The sequence below is a fragment of the Bombina bombina genome, chromosome 5, assembly GCF_027579735.1.
Source record: "Bombina bombina isolate aBomBom1 chromosome 5, aBomBom1.pri, whole genome shotgun sequence".
NCBI lineage: Eukaryota > Metazoa > Chordata > Amphibia > Anura > Bombinatoridae > Bombina > Bombina bombina.
In genome coordinates this window covers 576,417,846-576,439,903 of record NC_069503.1, presented here as the reverse complement: position 1 = coordinate 576,439,903, position 22,058 = coordinate 576,417,846, and the positions used below count along the sequence as shown (strand labels likewise).

Here is a 22,058-nt window from a genome sequence, read left to right as displayed (position 1 = left end):
ATATTCCCATTTATATTAAAAAAAAACCACTATGTTTTGTTTATACATTCTGTGTCCCTTTAAAATGTAATGATTCTATTATAGTGTTTAGATACAAAACAGTTGCTAAAAAGTGATCAATTATTTATCTTCTCCAATGAGATAAAATATCTTTCAGTACATTTGTATCCCAAATCAGATTAAAATTATTTGTATTCACTTTACACTAACTGCTTTTTGAGCTGTGCTCTTTCTTTCACAGAGGTATTTTTACAGTGCTAAAAGAGAGCTCTACATGTTTAATAGTATGAAGATCAAACATTTATATATCTGCACACAACAGCACCAAAGGCACTTGCCACAGTTGATTATATTTTGCATCCTGTTCACAATATTCTTTGTTTGTTAGCAAGGACATGCACACATTATATGAAAAACCATACAGTATTTATATCCTGAGAGCATGACTCCATTTTGTGACACCTAGTATCTATTCTTATATCCTTAACAAGCTACTTGTGAGTCTGTGCTTGGAATTTGCATGAAGAGAATGAATAAAGATAATCTATGTGAGCTCTGTCATTAAAAAGAAAAACCAGAAACAGACACAAACACTAACAGCAACCTTTGCTTGGTGTCTCTAAAACATTTGCAGTGATTCATTGGGAATCCTTTGCTCTTATGTGACATTTGTACCTAAAAGCAGCAGATGTTCCATTCATTTTGAAAAGCTTGTAAAGTGCAGAATCTTTATCCTATCTTCAGTTAAGTAGTCAAGTGGTTAAACAATCAGAATAGAAAAGACGAGAAAATAAATACCTGCTCAATATCTCCAGCAATATATATATGGTTGTTACGGGTAAAGTCGGAAATCCGGTAAACCTGACATTACCCAAGCGGCTGTGGGTAAAGCCCAATGTAATGTAATTCCCCCATCTCCAAAAAATGTTTTGCCTCTCCCTAGGGGGGTTCAAGGAAGGTGCCCCGACGATCCTCTGGCATCCACTCCAAGTGGACCTTGGGCGTCCCCAACTTGAACCCTCCAGGTGTAGGAAAAAAAGATAGTGAAGATGTGTGAATTGCGGTGCATCGTATATATGTTTGATGCAGTGACTCGATGCACTCTGAAATTTATTATGTTACATCGGGCTTTAGCGACAGCCGCTTGGGTAATGTCAGGTTTACCTAGGTAATGCTAGGATTACCCAGTTACTTACTTTACCCGCAACATATATATATATATTTATCCAGGCATTTCAGACTAAAACTTCCTCAAAACATTTTTAGCATTTTTGCTATAACTTCATTTAAACAGAAAAAGAGCCTTGTTTTTTGGTTTGTTTTTATTTACCTATAAAAACTGTATTTTTTTTTTAGTAGCCAACACAAGGTATTGATCTAGGGCCATTTTAGTATAATTTGTGCCACCGTTTTGCTGTTCAACAAAATGTTTTGAATAAGTACCATTATAAGAACCCTGACATATGTATTTTTCATATGTGTCCCTTTTTAAAGCGGCAATATGGTCACTCTAGTAATGTCCGTTTTACCTGGGTAAACCTAGGATTACCCAGATTTCTTACTTTACTCGTAACAAATATATATATTACAGAAAAATCATCAGATATATATAGAAATATATATTAAAAAAAATAAAAAGAAAATTTTCTTCTATTTGAAGAACATTGGAATGTGGAATATTAATGACTCACTTCGGGTTTAGTTTAGTTGGTCTAACGCGGTGTTAGGTGAGCGCGTGAGCGAAGATAAGTGTTCCATTGAAGCCTAAGGGGAGAAGACGTTAACACTGTCACCATATCCGGAGTCCTTAAGTTAGCATGCATCGGGTTTCACTCGCGTGCTAACTTTTTACTTTCAAAATGTAATACAGCACTAACTCACCCATGTTAAAAATGTACTTTCATTCTTTTAACTCTCCCCAACTTCTCCGTCGGGACTTGGAGAACCTCACAATTACAAACAATTGGTGACTTCTATCACAATGATAGCTTGCTGAGCCAGTCGGACCTGATAGCGAGGAGGGAGCTCCCCCCTAAACTTCACTTTGACCTAACCAGACTAAGATCCCTATTGCGGGCTTGGGGCTTCCTCCCAGAAACACTCAGAGATATAACAATCTGGGAAAACAGATGGACAGCCAATCTTCAGCTTCATAAACCCCTGTCCTCCCACTATCAATGCCTCTTAGGTGAGAATTCTTCCTTCGAAACCCCTCATACTCTAGCGTGGGAGCGTGAAAGGGGAAAAGAGCATTCATTACAACAATGGTTACGTGCAATATCTGATACCAGGACAACCATACACTGTGTAATGATGTACAAACTCTTCATTAAACTTCTGACCCGATGGCACCTGGTGCCAACCAAACTGCAGAAATTCAACCCTGCAATATCAGGGATGTGCTGGAGGGGATGCAGAGGGAGAGGCAGCCCTACACGCATTTGTTTGTACCTAAATACATTTCTAAAATGTATTCATTACATTTGGTGCTGTGGATTATTGTAAGATTTGAACACATATTTGGTGGGATTGCCCTCTACTCGAGACCTACTGGGCTAAGACGAGACATCTCTGTAGCAACCTGGGCCTCCCGAGTGTCACACTCCCCTCCATGGGTATACTCCATATAGGCAGACCCACAATTCCCCCTCAAAGTCAGTGTCTGCTGATTTGAATTCTTCTCTCCACAAAACTCCTAATAGCCAGAAATTGGAAGAAATCTCAACCTCCGAGATGGAGAAGTGTACTTGAGGTAGTTGAATACCTCAGATCTATTTATTTATTTATAAAATATTTTACCAGGAAGGATACATTGAGATTTCTCTCGTTTTCAAGTATGTCCTGGGTGGGAGGGGTGTATCTGGTCAAGAACCAAATGAACGCTTATGCCCAGATTTGGGAGCCCTGGGAGACTCTTATGAAATCTAAAACTTTCAGCCCCTGGAAGATTAACTTACCCCCTGACCTGAGAGAATCAGGACGGACTGTGACTCTTCCAATTAGCTCTGGAGCCACAATGTCTTCCATACTAAGTAGCCCTTGCACTCCTAGATGACGCCCTAACTGGTGATACCTTGTAATAGCCCCCCCCCCCCCCACAACAGGAGAGCATTAGCACTAACGCATTGTCACTCGATCCTAATCACATATATCCTACCATTCTTCCGACCCTTATTTCCATATACACTATCCCTAGGTTTGCAGGAATAACCTTTGAAGTTAGTACGTTGACCATCTCTTTAAAAGTCTACGGATGTTTCCACCGATTCTGATCCCTTATCCTACTTCCCCAACTCTCCCTGTTAGGAATTATGACTGTTGCTATGTTTGAATAATATGTTGAAACATTATAATAATATGTTGAAAAATTATGGCACTCTCATCCATTCCTGGCTGCACTCTGTAACCCCTAGGCCGGGTCTGGTGTCATGTATTGTATTTTCCAGAATTTTCATAAAATAAAATAATTAAAAATTTTTTTAAAAAAAACAATGTACTTTCAGCGGTGTTAGCGCAAGAGCGAAAAAATATCTAGCGCGCCACTTGTAATCTAGCCTTTTGTTGTTTCATATAGAATTTATAGCAATTTCACCATAACCGATATGACACTCAGACTTTTTTCTTTTTACTGTATTTTTTCTAAAACAGCAGATTTCTTATTATGTCTTTTTTTTTGTATAGCTTCATCTTGTGGCTTTAAATTCTCCCTTCACTGGTGATGTTCGAGCTGATTTACAATGCTTCCAGCAAGCCCAAGCCGTCGGTCTCACATCCACGTATCGAGCCTTCCTATCTACTCATCTACAAGATCTGCAAAGCGTTGTGAGAAAAGTAGACAGATATAACCTCCCTATTGTGAACCTAAAGGTAAATACATATGTATTAAACTGGCTAAAAATATGCCAAGATACAGGTATATTGAATGTAGAAGAGTTGAATTTCAAAGGCACATAATATACTTGTTGGTTTTGTGTATAAATTGTGCTTTGTAGCACGTTCCCTAGGTGTTGTACAAAGTAAAATCTGTAACCTAGTTCAAAACGCTGCAAAATGCCTAAATCAGCTATTTGATTTGCAGCATCTGCAGGTTACATATTTAGCTTTTTTTGCTTTTTTAGGGAGCGTGGGACAAAGCACAATTTTACAAAAAAAAGTAAGAGTTGTTTATTGTAATTTAAAAATCATAAAATATAGATACCCTGTATTTATTTTTCAATAAAATCAACATAATTTACAATATCAAAATTAAGTAAGAACGTATTTAATGCCTATCGATATGGCTCACCCCCAAAGCAAGATAACAATATGTTGAATTGAAGCCCAGAACGTTAAGAGAAATTAAACTGATTACTTTACGCAGTTTAAATTAATTTTGTCAATGCTTGATTTATGAAAATGGATTTTTTTCAACTATTTCCAGAAATGTTATTTACACAGAAAACTGATATCCACATATGGTAGTCAAAATTAAACTTTCATTATTCATACAATGTTAAGCAACTTTCTATTTTACTCCTAGGGGCCGATTTATCTCGCTCCATATGGAGCTTGATGGCTCTGTTTCCGCGCAAGTCTTCAGGCTCGCCGGAAACAGACGTTATGAAGCAGCGGTCTAAAGACGCTGCTCTATAATTTGTCCGCCTGCTCTGAGGCTGCGGACAGAAATAAGTCCGATCGGATACGACCGGGTTGATTGACACCCTCTGCTAGCAGCCGATTGGCCGCGAATCTGCAGGGGGCGGCATTGCACCAACAGTTCACAAGAACTGCTGGTGCAATGATAAATGACGACAGCGTATGCTGTCGTCATTTAACGATGTGCACGGACATGATACGCTACTTTGTATCATGTCCGCTCGCACTATATTAAATCTACCCCCTAATATCAATTTTTCTTTGTTCTCTTGGTATCTTTGTTTGAAAGAGCAGGACTGTAAGCTTAGGAGATAAACATTTTTGGTTCAACACCTGGGTAGCGCTTGCTGATTAATGTCTAAATGTAGCCACCAATCAGCAAGCGCTACCAAGGGTGCTGAACCAAAAATGGGCCGGCTCCTAAGCTTACATTCATGCTCTTTCAAATAAAGATACCAAGAGAACGAAGAAAATGTGATAATAGGAGTAAATTATAACATTGCTTAAAATTGCATGCTCTATCTGAAACATGTAAGTTTAATTTTGACTAGACTACCCCTTTAAGTTGTAGAGTACTCTGGGATGTGACAGATGTGAAGCAATATAATGCAAAACAGTCATTTGAATAGGCAATTACAAATAACACAGAGAAGCATACATTTTCTATATAAAAAAAAAAAAGGTAAACACTGTCCATAAAAAAATATATTTTGTTTTCTCTCTAGCTGTTCCATGGAATATGTTATTTTACTGATCTGTTATTCTGATTCACGGTATTGCCACTGTCTGCCAATACTGCATTTGATACAGCATATTTTAAACACACCAAAAAGAAAAAAAATGGATGAAAATTTTGACCTTAACGGATCAGTCAACACATTAGATCTGCATAATCAACAAGTGCAAGATAACAAGACAATGCAATAGGACTTAGTCTGAACTTCAAATTAGTAGTAGATTTTTTTATAACAAATTTCAAAGTTATGTATATTTCCACTCCCCTTGTACCATGTGATAGCAATCAGCCAATAAATGCATATACGTATAGTCTGTGAATTCTTGCACATGCTCAGTAGGATCTGGTGCCTCAAAAATTGTACATATAAAAGACTGTGCCCATTTTTTTTAATGGAAGTAAATTGGAAAGTTGTTTAAAATTACATGCTGTATCTGAATCATGAAAATGTAATTTAACCTGAGTGTCCCTTTAACTCTGTTAGTCGTGAGCTTTATCTCATCTGCTGTACTGGAGCAGATTTTTCATCTTGAAGGCTCTGTAATTATCATTGTATGTGCTTTTTATGCAACAAACAAATCACATATTGTTGGTTACAACAGATAATACAGTTTAAAAAACATTGTCTGCAGAAATTCTTTAAAATAGCAAATGTGGCCATACAGAATGCAAACAAGTTATTTTTGACTGTGTAATTTTTAACAATGTATTCATGTCATTAGCCCTGTATAACAAAGCAAAAAATGCTTGCACTAATAAGTCACTATACAGAGATCTTCTATAAAATGTCACATATTTTACATTCATATTCTTCTCCCAAGTAACAGGATACTTCCTGCTTGCATTATACAGAGAAATCTATAAGCTCTGACAGCTCTGTGTCGTGTGCTTACTGCCAGGTGATCATTAATGCATTGACAATCCTATGACAGCCACAGGGACATGAAACACTACATTTGGAGTGCTACCTTCTTTCAAATAAGGAGTATTATCAGTTATCACATATACATTTGGGTAATAGGGTCTTCTTTAGTATGAATGCTTTGGAATTTTAGTATATGATATCCCCTCACCACTGGAGAGACACAGGTCTACTCATTTGAAAGAGAGGGATTTTATTTTCACATGAGAGACTGCTCCATCTCCATTATTTTGTTTTGTAGGGTTATGGATCTATCAGGCAATTGCTGTTGCCATGATGATCACATGATAGCCACTTGGAGAGTGACCTAATTTTTATAGAATAGTAGGGTCTCTTTTGGAGCCTAAAAAACATAAAAATCACATGGTACACAGATTATTGTAATTGCCAAATTAATCATGTGTTACTTATAGTTTAATATTTGTGGGGTTTATGCTTCCGGAGGAAGCATCACAGGTAAGATAAGTAGCTTTGGTCTAAACACATCATGATATGCATTTATTTACTGTTGTTTTATCAATGAAACTAGGCTGGAATGAAGAAGTCCATTGGCTTCAGAAACTCACGTCTTTAAAGGGACAGTCTAGTCCAAAATAAACTTTCATGATTCAGATAGGGCATGTAATTTTAAACAATTTTCCAATTTACTTTTATCATCAATTTTGCTTTGTTCTCTTGGTATTCTTAGTTGAAAGCTTAACCTAGGAGGTTCATATGCTAATTTCTTAGACCTTGAAGGCCGCCTCTTAAGAATGCATTTTAACAGGGTTTTCACCACTAGAGGGTGTTAGTTCATGTGTTTCATATAGATAACACTGTGCTCATGCACGTGAAGTTACCTGGGAGCCATCACTGATTGGCTAAACTGCAAGTCTGTCAAAAGAACTGAAATAAAGGGGCAGTTTGCAGAGGCTTAGATACAAGATAATCACAGAGGTTAAAAGTATATTAATATAACTGTGTTGGTTATGCAAAACTGGGGAATGGGTAATAAAGGGATTATCTATCTTTTAAAATAATAACAATTCTGGTGTAGACTGTCCCTTTAAGTCTAAATAAAAGCAGAGATTCGTGAATGGCTTCCACAATACTGAAATGTCCACACTCAATACACTCTTTCCCGAAGAGTCCCAGGGATTTCATCTACTCACCAGAGTACAACCTTAGTCTAGAGTCACTTTTCAAAAGTCTAATTTAAAGGGACAGTCTGCACCAGAATTTTTATTGTTTTAGAAGATAAATAATCCCTTTACTACCCATTCCCTAGTTTTGCATAACCAACACAGTTATATTAATACACTTTTTACCTCTGTGATTACCTTGTATCTAAGCCTCTGCAAACTGCCCCTTATTTCAGTTCATTTGACAGACTTGCATTTTAGCAAACTAGTGCGGGCTCCTAGGAACTTCACGTGCGTGAGCACAGTGTTATCTATATGACACACATGAACTAACACCCTCTAGTGGTGAAAAACTGTCAAACTGCCCTGAACTAAGAGGCGGCCTTCAAGGGCTTAGAAATTATCATATGAACCTCCTAAATTTAGCTTTCAACTAAGAATACCAAGAGAACAAAGCAAAATTGGTGATAGAAGTAAATTGTAAAATTGTTTAAAATTACATGCTCTATCTGAATAATGAAAGTTTGTTTTGGACTAGACTGTCCCTTTAAGGAAATACTTTTAATTTTGTCACTCAGACTAATGACATTGCACATTACCCATAAATCTGGTTGGCATGGCTTGGACTTATTATAGCACATTTAACATAACAATGTAAATTTAGCATATCAAATCACTTCCTTCCTTACTGCTATAAATTACTTCAGCATCGGTGACTCTTCTTCATCTGAAGATGAGAGCGCCATTTTCCTTGTTATGATGCTACACCTAGTTGCCAGGCATATTATTGTAATATGATTACAAAAACCTACATGTCTATACAAAGGCTGGACACTGCCCTTTTCCTTGTGGTTATTATAGATTATCATAGTGTTTACGACCCTCTGGTGTTAGCCAATGGTGTACTGAGTGTCTAAAACTCTTCCACTGTGAAGAAGGTTGAAGATATTACAGCTATATCTAATGCATTTGAAGCCTACTTGATACCTGAAAAAAAGTAATTTATGAAATAGATGTATAAAATCTAGAGACATCTAGATAACATAGTGTGATTACCCTCTGCAGTGATGGGATGAAATTTAGAAATGGACTAATTGACAGTCAAATCATAGTTCCACACACTGGCCTAGATTTGGAGTTCGGCGGTAAAAGGGCTGTTAACGCTCCGCAGGCTTTTTTCTGGCCGCACCATAAAATTAACTCTGGTATCGAGAGTTCAAACAAATGCTGCGTTAGGCTCCAAAAAAGGAGCGTAGAGCATTTTTACCGCAAATGCAACTCTCGATACCAGAGTTGCTTACGGACGCGGCCGGCCTCCAAAACGTGCTCGTGCACGATTCTCCCATAGGAAACAATGGGACTGTTTGAGCTGAAAAAAAACCTAACACCTGCAAAAAAGCAGCGTTCAGCTCCTAACGCAGCCCCATTGTTTCCTATGGGGGAACACTTCCTACGTCTGCACCTAACACTCTAACATGTACCCCGAGTCTAAACACCCCTACCCTTACACTTATTAACCCCTAATCTGCCGCCCCCGCTATCGCTGACCCCTGCATATTTTTTTAACCCCTAATCTGCCGCTCCGTAAACCGCCGCCACCTACGTTATCCCTATGTACCCCTAATCTGCTGCCCTAACATCGCCGACCCCTATATTATATTTATTAACCCCTAATCTGCCCCCCTCAACGTCGCCGACACCTGCCTACACTTATTAACCCCTAATCTGCCGAGCGGACCTGAGCGCTACTATAATAAAGTTATGAACCCCTAACCCGCCTCACTAACCCTATCATAAATAGTATTAACCCCTAATCTGCCCTCCCTAACATCGCCGACACCTAACTTCAATTATTAACCCCTAATCTGCCGACCGGAGCTCACCGCTATTCTAATAAATGTATTAACCCCTAAAGCTAAGTCTAACCCTAACACTAACACCCCCCTAAGTTAAATATAATTTTTATCTAACTAAATAAATTAACTCTTATTAAATAAATTATTCCTATTTAAAGCTAAATACTTACCTGTAAAATAAATCCTAATATAGCTACAATATAAATTATAATTATATTATAGCTATTTTAGGATTTATATTTATTTTACAGGCAACTTGGTAATTATTTTAACCAGGTACAATAGCTATTAAATAGTTAAGAACTATTTAATAGTTACCTAGTTAAAATAATAACAAATTTACCTGTAAAATAAATCCTAACCTAAGATATAATTAAACCTAACACTAGACTATCAATAAAATAATTAAATAAACTACCTACAATTACCTACAATTAACCTAACACTACACTATCAATAAATTAATTAAACACAATTCCTACAAATAAATACAATTAAATAAACTAGCTAAAGTACAAAAAATAAAAAAGAACTAAGTTACAGAAAATAAAAAAATATTTACAAACATAAGAAAAATATTACAACAATTTTAAACTAATTACACCTACTCTAAGCCCCCTAATAAAATAACAAAGCCCCCCAAAATAAAAAATTCCCTACCCTATTCTAAATTAAAAAAGTTACAAGCTCTTTTACCTTACCAGCCCTGAACAGGGCCCTTTGCGGGGCATGCCCCAAGAATTTCAGCTCTTTTGCCTGTAAAAGAATAAATACAATACCCCCCCCCAACATTACAACCCACCACCCACATACCCCTAATCTAACCCAAACCCCCCTTAAATAAACCTAACACTAAGCCCCTGAAGATCTTCCTACCTTGTCTTCACCATACCAGGTTCACCGATCCGTCCTGAAGAGCTCCTCCGATGTCCTGATCCAAGCCCAAGCGGGGGCTGAAGAGGTCCATGATCCGGTCAAAGTCTTCATCCAAGCGGGGCAGAAGAGGATCTTCCATCCGATTGAAGTCATCATCCAGGCGGCATCTTCTATGGTCTTCCATCCGGAGCGAAGCGGCAGGATCCTGAAGACCTCCAGCGCGGAACATCCATCCGGACCGACGACTGAACGACGAATGACTGTTCCTTTAAGGGACGTCATCCAAGATGGCGTCCCTCGAATTCCGATTGGCTGATAGGATTCTATCAGCCAATCGGAATTAAGGTAGGAATTTTCTGATTGGCTGATGGAATCAGCCAATCAGAATCTAGTTCAATCCGATTGGCCGATCCAATCAGCCAATCAGATTGAGCTCGCATTCTATTGGCTGATCGGAACAGCCAATAGAATGCGAGCTCAATCTGATTGGCTGATTGGATCAGCCAATCGGATTGAACTTGATTCTGATTGGCTGATTCCATCAGCCAATCAGAAAATTCCTACCTTAATTCCGATTGGCTTATAGAATCCTATCAGCCAATCGGAATTCGAGGGACGCCATCTTGGATGACGTCCCTTAAAGGAACAGTCATTCGTCGTTCAGTCGTCGGTCCGGATGGATGTTCCGCGCTGGAGGTCTTCAGGATCCTGCCGCTTCGCTCCGGATGGAAGACCATAGAAGATGCCGCCTGGATGATGACTTCAATCGGATGGAAGATCCTCTTCTGCCCCGCTTGGATGAAGACTTTGACCGGATCATGGACCTCTTCAGCCCCCGCTTGGGCTTGGATCAGGACATCGGAGGAGCTCTTCAAGACGGATCGGTGAACCTGGTATGGTGAAGACAAGGTAGGAAGATCTTCAGGGGCTTAGTGTTAGGTTTATTTAAGGGGGGTTTGGGTTAGATTAGGGGTATGTGGGTGGTGGGTTGTAATGTTGGGGGGGGGGTATTGTATTTATTCTTTTACAGGCAAAAGAGCTGAAATTCTTGGGGCATGCCCCGCAAAGGGCCCTGTTCAGGGCTGGTAAGGTAAAAGAGCTTGTAACTTTTTTAATTTAGAATAGGGTAGGGAATTTTTTATTTTGGGGGGCTTTGTTATTTTATTAGGGGGCTTAGAGTAGGTGTAATTAGTTTAAAATTGTTGTAATATTTTTCTTATGTTTGTAAATATTTTTTTATTTTCTGTAACTTAGTTCTTTTTTATTTTTTGTACTTTAGCTAGTTTATTTAATTGTATTTATTTGTAGGAATTGTGTTTAATTAATTTATTGATAGTGTAGTGTTAGGTTAATTGTAGGTAATTGTAGGTAGTTTATTTAATTATTTTATTGATAGTCTAGTGTTAGGTTTAATTATATCTTAGGTTAGGATTTATTTTACAGGTAAATTTGTTATTATTTTAACTAGGTAACTATTAAATAGTTCTTAACTATTTAATAGCTATTGTACCTGGTTAAAATAATTACCAAGTTGCCTGTAAAATAAATATAAATCCTAAAATAGCTATAATATAATTATAATTTATATTGTAGCTATATTAGGATTTATTTTACAGGTAAGTATTTAGCTTTAAATAGGAATAATTTATTTAATAAGAGTTAATTTATTTCGTTAGATAAAAATTATATTTAACTTAGGGGGGTGTTAGGGTTAGACTTAGCTTTAGGGGTTAATACATTTATTAGAATAGCGGTGAGCTCCGGTCGGCAGATTAGGGGTTAATAATTGAAGTTAGGTGTCGGCGATGTTAGGGAGGGCAGATTAGGGGTTAATACTATTTATTATAGGGTTAGTGAGGCGGATTAGGGGTTAATACATTTATTATAGTAGCGCTCAGGTCTGCTCGGCAGATTAGGGGTTAATAAGTGTAGGCAGGTGTCGGCGACGTTGAGGGGGGCAGATTAGGGGTTAATAAATATAATATAGGGGTCGGCGATGTTAGGGGCAGCAGATTAGGGGTACATAGGGATAACGTAGGTGGCGGCGATTTGCGGTCGGAAGATTAGGGGTTAATTATTTTAAGTAGCTGGCGGCGACGTTGTGGGGGGCAAGTTAGGGGTTAAGAAATATAATAAAGGGGTCGGCGGGGTTAGGGGCAGCAGATTAGGGGTACATAAGTATAACGTAGGTGGCGGTCGGCAGATTAGGGGTTAAAAATTTAAATCGAGTGGCGCCGATGTGGGGGGACCTCGGTTTAGGGGTACATAGGTAGTTTATGGGTGTTAGTGTACTTTAGGGTACAGTAGTTAAGAGCTTTATAAACCGGCGTTAGCCAGAAAGCTCTTAACTCCTGCTATTTTCAGGCGGCTGGAATCTTGTCGTTAGAGCTCTAACGCTCACTTCAGAAACGACTCTAAATACCAGCGTTAGAAAGATCCCATTGAAAAGATAGGCTACGCAAATGGCGTAGGGGGATCTGCGGTATAGAAAAGTCGCGGCTGAAAAGTGAGCGTTAGACCCTTTAATCACTGACTCCAAATACCAGCGGGCGGCCAAAACCAGCGTTAGGAGCCTCTAACGCTGGTTTTGACGGCTACCGCCGAACTCCAAATCTAGGCCACTAAATTTTATAACATTGTTTACCTTTTCCAACCAATCAGGCAGCAGTAACTGTACACCGTGCTCAGTTACAACCAATCAGGTAGTAGTAACTGTACACCGTGCTCAGTTACAACAATCAGGTAGTAGTAACTGTACACCGTGCTCAGTTTTTCACAGAATAAAAATTGTTGAACAGTGTATACAAAGTCATCCTCTTGTGGCGATATTAGACAGAATATGTAATATCTCTTTAGGGTAAGATCACTTATGTTTCATAAAAAAAAAAGATTTTAAAAGCCACTCTTTAACTCTTCAGCACAATATAATATACAACATTTATACCTTTCATAATCTATAAATAATGTCATTTTAAAACAAATTTTAAAATAGGTTTATTCCATTAGCACTGAACTAAACTTGTTCATATTTATGTTGCTCATCAAACCTATGTGATTGTTATATATTTTTTTTCTTAGGGTGAAGTTCTTTTCAATAACTGGGAGTCTATATTTTCTGGCAATGGGGGACAATATAATGCTCAGATTCCAATTTACTCATTTGATGGCAGAAATGTAATGACTGACTCTACCTGGTAAGTAATATTTTAGTGATCATTATTTCAACAAAGCCAGGATTATTATTTTTATTTTTTTACAGATTGCATTAAAATTAAAGGACTTTTTTTTTATCCTTGTGGTGCTTTCATAAGCTACATTTTGCCACCAATCGGAAAGCGCTACCCAGGTTCTGAACCAAAAATGGGCCGGCTCATAAGCTTTACATTCCTGCTTCACGTGCATGAGCTCAATTTTATCTATAAGAAACACATGAACTGATGCCCTCTAGTGGTCAAAATGCATTCAGATTAGAGGCAGTCTTCAAAGTCTAAGAAATTAGCATATGAACCTCCTAGGTTTAGCTTTCAACTAAGAATACCAAGAGAAATTGGGAAGTTGTTTAAAATTACATTCCCTATTTAAATCATGAAAGTTTTTTTTTAACTTGTAAATATTGTTATATCGTAAAAAAATATAGTTGTGCTGATCAACTACAAAAATCGCAATTTTGGCAATTACATCACAGGTTGAAGGGCTAACAGATGACACAGATACTGTATAATTAACCTCTTTTGCTCCAAAACCATAAAGATGTGTGTATGTCACTATATGGTTTTTGCACAGAGCCATTATCTGTATGATGGGCTTGTGTGTTTGTTCGGGGTATCAATTTTGCTAACTTTTAATATTGTAAAAGGGCTTCAAAATATGTGTTTAATGAATCAGTCAGGAAGTGTTTGTATTTGGTGTAATTGCTTAACGTCATTCATTAAGGCTCTGGGTAATAATTGTTTTTTGCACATGGGCAAACCAGTGTTCTATATGATACATTTGTGGGGTATCTATACTATAATTGCGTTTGTAATGTCCGTAGCCGTCGGCAGTTGCGCATGCATCCTCAATGGAATGTTGGCAGCGCGAGGCAGCCAACAGAATGTTAGCTGCATGCGCAGCCAAAATAATTCACCTGGAAGGTGGATTCTTTCACCACCCTGCCATTTTCGGAATCCACCGGGATGCAGTGAAGGCAAACGGAGCATTACAAAAAAAACAAAAAACACCGCCCGCATGAAGTATAACAAAAAAAAAACTAACCTCCCTCACGAAGTATTAACACATACACTGCAAACCCACACATCGCAAAATAATAAAGTAATTAACCCCTTAATCCCTTAACCATCAACCACCCACATCGCAATAAACCTAATTACCCTATTAACCCCTAAACCGCAAAACACCCACATCGCAATAAACCTAATTACCGTATTAACCCCTAAACCGCAAAATCCCCACATCGCAATAAACATAATTAACCTATTAACCCCTAAACCTCAAACCCCCCACATTGAAATAAACCTATTTACCCTATTGACCCCTAAACTGCAAAACCCTCACATTGCAATAAACCATTAACCCCTAAACTGCAAAACACCCACATCGCAATAAACCTAATTAACCTATTAACCCCTTAAACCACCAACACCCACAACGCAAATAACTAATTAAATTACTAAGCCCCCTAACCTAACACCCCCTAACCTAACACCCCATAAATTAACACAAATTAACTAAACTAAAAAATACTAAAGTTACAAAAAAAGCTAAGATTATAAAAAAAATAAAAAAAGGCTAACATTACAGAAAATAATAAACCAAATTACCAAAGTTTACAAAATTATACCTAATCCCTATGAAAATAATAAAGCCCCCCCCCCCCCAAATAAAAACACCCCCTACTCTAAGAATAAACTACCAGTAGCCCTTAAAAGGGCTTTTTGCAGGGCATTGCCCCAAGATAAACAGCTCTTTTACATTAAAAATACACAAAGCCCCCCCTAACAGTAAACCCCCCCACCCACCAAACCACCCAAAATAAAAGAACCTAACACTAAAAATCCTAAACTACCCATTTCCCTGAAAAGGGCATTTGTTTGGGCATTGCCCTTAAAAGGGCATTTAGCTCTTTTACTGCCCATCCCTAATCTAAATAAAACAAACCCCCCCAAAAAAACCTTAAAAAAAAAAGTCTAACCCTGAGGTTGGTACTCACCATTCCTAAAGTACGGCGGAGAAGGTCCTGTTCCAGGCGGTAAAGTCTTTTTCCAAGCAGCGACCTCTTCTTTCTTCTTCCAGGAACGATCCAGCGTAGAGCAGAGGGCGGAGCTGAAGACCGATGACCGATGACCACAGAGCTGAAGACCGGCGACCCTGGAACTGAAGACCGGCAACCACGGAGCCATGGAGCGTGGAGGATCCTCTTTGTACGATCGCCGCCGTACACTGAATAGTGAATTCAAGGTACGCGATTAAAGATGGCGTCCCTTGAATTCCTATTGGCTGATTTGAGTCTTTAAATTCAAATCAGCCAATAGGATGAGAGCTACTGAAATCCTATTTTGGTAACTGCTAAAGAGCTGTTTAACTTAGGGCTATGCCCTACATAAAGCCCTTTTAAGGGCTATTGGTAGTTTATCATTAGATTAGGGGGTGTTTTTATTTGGGGGGGCTTTTTATTTTCATAGGGATTAGGTTTTATTTGTTTATTTTTTTCTGTACTTTGATTTTTTTATTAACAACACAGACTGAGAGGGGAGAGAGAGCAAATGAGAGGGGAGAGAGAGCAAATGAGAGGGGAGAGAGAGAGCAAATGAGAGGGGAGCGAGAGAGCAAATGAGAGGGGAGAGAGAGAGCAAAAGAGAGGGGGGAGAGAGAGCAAATGAGAGGGGAGAGAGAGCAAAAGAGAGTGGAGAGAGAGAGAGAGCAAAAGAGAGGGGAGAGGGAGAGCAAAAGAGAGAGGGGACAGAGAGCAAAAGAGAGGGGGGAGAGAGAGCAAAAAAGAAGGGGGGAGAGAGCAAAAGAGAGGGGGAGAGAGATCAAAAGAGAGGGGGAGAGAGAGTGCAAAAGAGGGGGGGAGAGAGCGCAAAAGAGGGGGGAGGGAGAGCAAAAGAGAGGGGAGAGAGAGAGCAAAAGAGAGGGGTGAAAGAATCCACCTGAATGTATTCTTTCACCACCCTGCTTTTTTCAGAATCCACCTGGATGCAGCATAAACTGCATCCAGGGGGATTCCAAAAATGGCAGGGTGGTGAAAGAATCCCCCTGGATGCAGTGTAAGCTGCATCCAGGTGGATTCTGAAAATGGCAGTGTGGTTCCGTCACCACAATAGACTGCCCTTCCGAAAATGGCAGGGTGGTTCCGTCACCACAATAGACTGCCCTTTCGAAAATGGCAGGATGGTTCGTGGTTCCGTCCCCACAATAGACTGCCCTCTGGGCAGGATTTCCCACTAGTCTGATAATAATTTGAAAAGTGTTGTTTGTTGGTTTTTTATGCGCTTTTAGCTGTGGAATTCAATAGGTAAAAAATTGCCCTCAAAATTTGGCTATAATTATAATGAATTTGGATTGTGAACGTTTTCAAAATGATATAATGAAAAGTTTTATTGTTTTATCTCTTTGAACTAATCAATTACTTATACTTACATGGTAACTAGTTTAGTTTAATACTTATTTGTAGCACTTTTAAAGGCTGCAAAAAGCACTAGCAAAAAAACAAATATTTAGAACAATGAGGGCCAAATAACTAACAAAATAGGGCCAAAGTTCAATATTTTAGAAGCCTTAAGGGTCACATGCTAACTTATAGATATTAAACACACAAATAATATATTTTCTAAAAATATCCAGTCTCACAGGGGCAGATTTAGGTAATTTTGCAGGGTAACATCCACCTCCTGTTCTCCCCTTCAGGAGGGCTCATTTAAAGGACCAATAAATACAGTAGAATTGTATTAATTAACAAGTGCGTAATAAAAAAATAAAAAATAAAAATCCCAATTTGCAGGCCCCCTGCATCATGTGACGGCCATCAACCAATCACAGTCTAGTATACAAATACACTGAGCTTGAGCATGTGATCAGAAGGAGCTGGTTTATCAGAAAGTATGCATATAAAAAACTAGCAAATTTTGGAAGTAAATTGAAAAAATTTGTTAAAACTACATGCTCTGTCTGAATAATTTTAATTTTGACTTTAGTGTTCCTTTAAAGGGATATTAAACACTGAGGGCCCCATTACATATGCGGCGACGCCGGTTTTTACGCGATTTTGGTATTACATGTATGGCGTAGCATACAAGTTACGCGTGTATATTTCACCCGTCGTCCGCAATTTTTACTCCCATAAGCTAACATGGGACTGCATCGCAAATCGTTATACAATATTCAGCGGAAGGATTTACATGGCGAAAATGGAGAAATCTTACTCCATTTTCACCTCGCCATACTAAGGCAGCCGCAGCAGGCCTTGCACTGAGTATGGGAGCACCATAACCCCTGAAACTGCCTGAAAAAATAAACTAACACCTAACACGTGCGCAATATCTAGCTACGTGTCAACCACCAACCCCCACCGCAATAACTAATAAAGAGCTAGATGACGAGTTTGGCGTTATGAGTGAAAAAGCAGCGTTATGGCCCATAACGCTTAATTTTCCCTAACGCTGTTATTACGAATCTTGTCGGTATAGGTATACCGCACACCTTTTTGCCTGTCACGCAACGTCTGTACCGCACTTTTTAAAAAGTCCTTTTTCAATGGGATTCCCATAGTGCCGGTATTACGAGTTTGCCTGGGAGGCCAAAAAGTGAGCGGTACACTCTATAACCACAAGATCCGTACTGCCATCTAAAGTCAGTAGTTATGAGTTTTACGTTACAAAGCTGTACCATAAAACTCAAAACTAAAGTGTTAAAAAGTACACTAACACCCATAAACTACCTATTAACCCCTAAACTGAGGCTCTCCTGCATCGCAAACACTATAATACATTTATTAACCCCTAATCTGCCACTCTGGACATCGCTGCCACTATTAAAATGTATTAACCCCTATTCCACCGCTCCCAACATCGCCGCCACTATAATAAACCTATTAACCCCTAAACCGCCGCCCTCCCGCATCACAAACACTATTTAAATATAATTAATCCCTAATCTGCCATCCGCCCACACCGCCGCTATAATAAACCTATTAACTCCTAAACCGCAAGCCCCCACAATGAAATATACTTAAACTATTAACCCCTAAACCGAAAGTCCCCCTAACTTTATATTAAAATTACAATTTCCCTATCTTAAATTAAAACTTACCTGTCAAATTAAATAAATTAATTTTAAACTAACAATTAAACTAAGACAATTATTAAACTACAATTAAACTAATTAAATTAAACTAAACCACACATTTAAAAAATCCTAACACTACTCTAAAAATTGCAAAAAGTAATTACAAAAAATAAAATAACTAAATTACAAAAAAAACACTAAATTACGAAAAATAAGAAACAAATTATCAAAAATAAAAAAGAATTACACCTAATCTAATAGCCCTATCAAAATAAAAAAGCCCCCCCAAAATAAAAAAACCCTAGCCTACAATAAACTACCAATGGCCATTAAAAGGGCCTTTTGTGGGGCATTGCCCCAAAGATAACAGCTCTTTTACCTGTAAAATAAATACAAATACCCCCCCCAACAGTAAAACCCACCAAATAAAATAACTATCTAAAAAAACCTAAGCTCCCCATTTCTCTGAAAAAGGCATTTGTATGGGCATTGCCCTTTAAAGGGCATTTAGATCTTTTACATGCCCAGACCCTAAACTAAAAATAAAACCCACCCAAAAAACCCTTAAAAAAACCTAACACTAACCCCCGACGATCCACTTACAGTTCTTGAAGTCCCGCTTGAAGGATCCATCCAGCCTGCAAAGTCATCATCCATGCGACAAGAAGTCCTCATCCATGCGGCAAGAAGTCTTCATCTTCTATCTTCATCCATCCGGCGCGGAGCGGGTCTATCTTGAAGACATCCGGCGTGGAGCATCCTCTTCATACGGTCTCCAGCGTACACTGGAACTTCAGTGCAAGTGACGTCATCCAACATGGCATCCCTTGCATTTCAATTGGCTGAAATATTTCAATCAGCCAATAGGATTAGAGCTGCTAAAATCCTATTGGCTGTTCCAATCAGCAGCTCTAATCCTATTGGCTGATTTAAATATTTCAGCCAATAGGAATGCAAGGGATGCCATCTTGGATGATGTCACTTGCATTGAAGTTCCAGTGTACGGCGGAGACCGTATGAAGAGGATGCTCCATGCCGGATGTCTTCAGGATGGACCCGCTCCGCGCCGGATGGATGAAGATAGAAGATGCCATCTGGATGAAGACTTCTTGCCGCCTGAATGAGGAACTGGCCGGCTGGATAAAGATGGAAGAGGCCGCCCGGATGAAGACTTCTTGCCGCCTGGATGAGGACTTCGCCGGCTGGATGGATCCTTCAAGCGGGACTTCAAGAACTGTAAGTGGATCGTCTGGGGTTAGTGTTAGGTTTTTTGGGTGGGTTTTATTTTTAGTTTAGGGTCTGGGCATGTAAAAGAGCTAAATGCCATTTTAAAGGCAATGCCCATACAAATGCCCTTTTTAGGGCAATGGGGAGCTTAGGTTTTTTTAGATAGCTATTTTATTTGGGGGGTTGGTTGTTTTTTGTTTTTTACAGTTAAAAAGCTGATATCTTTGGGGCAATGCCCCACAAAAGGCCCTTTTAAGGGCCATTGGTAGTTTATTGTAGGCTAGGTTTTTTTTTATTTTGATAGGGCTATTAGATTAGGTGTAATTCTTTTTTATTTTTGATAATTTTTTTCTTATTTTTTTGTAATTTAGTGGGGGGTGGGTTTATGTAATTTAGTTATTATTTTTATTTTTAGTAATTTTAGTGTTTATTTTTTGTAATGTTAGGTTTTAGTGTAAGGCAGGTTAGGTTTTATTTCACAGGTAAGTTTGTATTTATTTTAACTAGGTAGTTAGTAAATAGTTAATAACTATTTACTAACTAGTCTACCTAGTTAAAATAAATACAATCTTACCTGTGAAGTAAAAATAAAACCTAAGCTAGCTACAATATAACTATTAGTTATATTGTAGCTAGCTTAGGTTTTATTTCACAGGTAAGTTTGTATTTAGTTTAAAATAGGTATTATTTAGTTAATAATTGTAACTTTAGTTTAGCTGTATTTTAATTATGTTAAAGTTAGGGGGTGTTAGGCTTAGGGTTACGTTAGGGTTAGGGTTACGTTAGGGTTAGGTTAGGTAGTGATGTGGGAGGCCAGAGGTTTAGGGGTTAATAACTTTAGTATAGTGGCAGCGACATCGGGAGCGGCAGATTAGGGGTTAATAGTTTTATGAAGGTGGTGGCGATATCGGGGGCAGCAGATTAGGGGTTAATAACTGTATGTAGGTGGCGGCGATATCGGGGGCGACAGATTAGGGGTTAATAACTGTATGTAGGTGGCAGCGATGTCGGGGGCAGCAGATTAGGGGTGTTTAGACTCAGGGTTTATGTTAAGGTGTTAGGTTTAAACGTAACTTTTTATTTCCCCATAGACATCAATGGGGCTGCGTTACGGAGCTTTTGCTTCCGCGATTGCAGGTGTTATGCTTTTTTTTGCCAGCTCTCCCCATTTATGTCTATGGGGAAATTGTGCACGAGCACGTCAAAGCAATGCTTGTTTTCGGTTCAGTATGGAGCTCAACGCAACCATTTCGCCCGCACAAGCCTGCACAAGGGTCGCCGGTCTTCAGTTCCAGGATCGCTTGTCTATAGTTCCAGGGTCACCAGTCTTCAGCTCCACGGTTATCGGTCTTCAGCTCCCCCCTCCGCTCCACGCCGGACTGTTCCTGGAAGAAGAAACAAGAGGTCGCCGATTGGATGAAGACTTCACCGCATGAAACAGGACCTTCTCCGCCGGACTTCAGGAATGGTGAGTACGAACCTGGGGGTTAGACTTAGGGTTTTTTTAAAAAAATTTTTTTTTTTTATTTATTTAGATTAGGGTGGGCATATTGTAAAAGAGCTAAATGCCCTTTTAAGGGCAATGCCCAACAAATGCCCTTTTCAGGGCAATGGGTAGTTTAGGTTTTTTAGTGTTAGGTTTTTTATTTTGGGGGGTTTGGTGGGTGGGGGGTTTTACTGTTAGGGGGGACTTTGTGTATTTTTAATGTAAAAGCTGATTATCTTGGGGCAATGTCCTGCAAAAAGCCCTTATAAGGGCATTTTGCAGGAAACTGGTAAACTGGTAGTTTATTCTTAGAGTAAGGGGTGTTTTTATTTTGGGGTGGCTTTTTTATTTTCATAGGGATTAGGTATACATTTTTAAAATTTGATCATTTTGTTTTTTATTTTCTGTAATCTTAGATTTTTTTATTTTATGTATTTTTAGTTTAAAGGGACGGTCTACACCAGAATTTTAATTTTGACTAGACTGTCCCTTTATTTTATGCTTAGTTTATTTTTAAAGTAGTGTTAGATTTTTTTTATTTTAATAGTAACTTTAGTATTTTGTAATTTGGGTTAATTTAGTGGGTATTAGGTTAGGGGGTGTTAGGTTAGGGGGTTTAGTAATTTAATTATTAGCGTTGTGGGCTTTGGCGGTTTAGGGGTTAATACTTTGATAGGTTTATTGCGTTGTGGGCTTTGGCGGTCTAGGTCTTAATACTTGGTTTGATGGTGGATTTATGGGTTAATAGTTTAAATAGGCTTATTACATTGTGGGGGGGTTGTCGGTTTAGGGGTTAATACGTTTATTAGTTTGATGGCGGATATAGGGGTTTTAAGTGTCGGGCTTACTTTTGGGAGGCGTGTTAGATGTTTATGGGAGATTTTATCTTTTTATTTTACTTTTCTTAGGGCGCCGG

At 38.7% G+C, this 22,058-nt stretch overlaps 1 protein-coding gene across 2 annotated transcripts in view; it reads left to right on the top strand.

Moving 5' to 3' along the window:
- LOC128660597 (collagen alpha-1(XV) chain) overlaps window positions 1-22,058 on the top strand; it is a 674,535-nt gene that overhangs the window by 638,726 nt on the left and 13,751 nt on the right. For both annotated transcript variants that reach the window (XM_053714523.1, XM_053714522.1), the window contains exons 40-41: window positions 3,682-3,867; window positions 13,225-13,340. In XM_053714523.1, coding sequence (XP_053570498.1) covers window positions 3,682-3,867; window positions 13,225-13,340 — 302 coding nt within the window. The remainder of the gene's footprint in view (window positions 1-3,681; window positions 3,868-13,224; window positions 13,341-22,058) is intronic.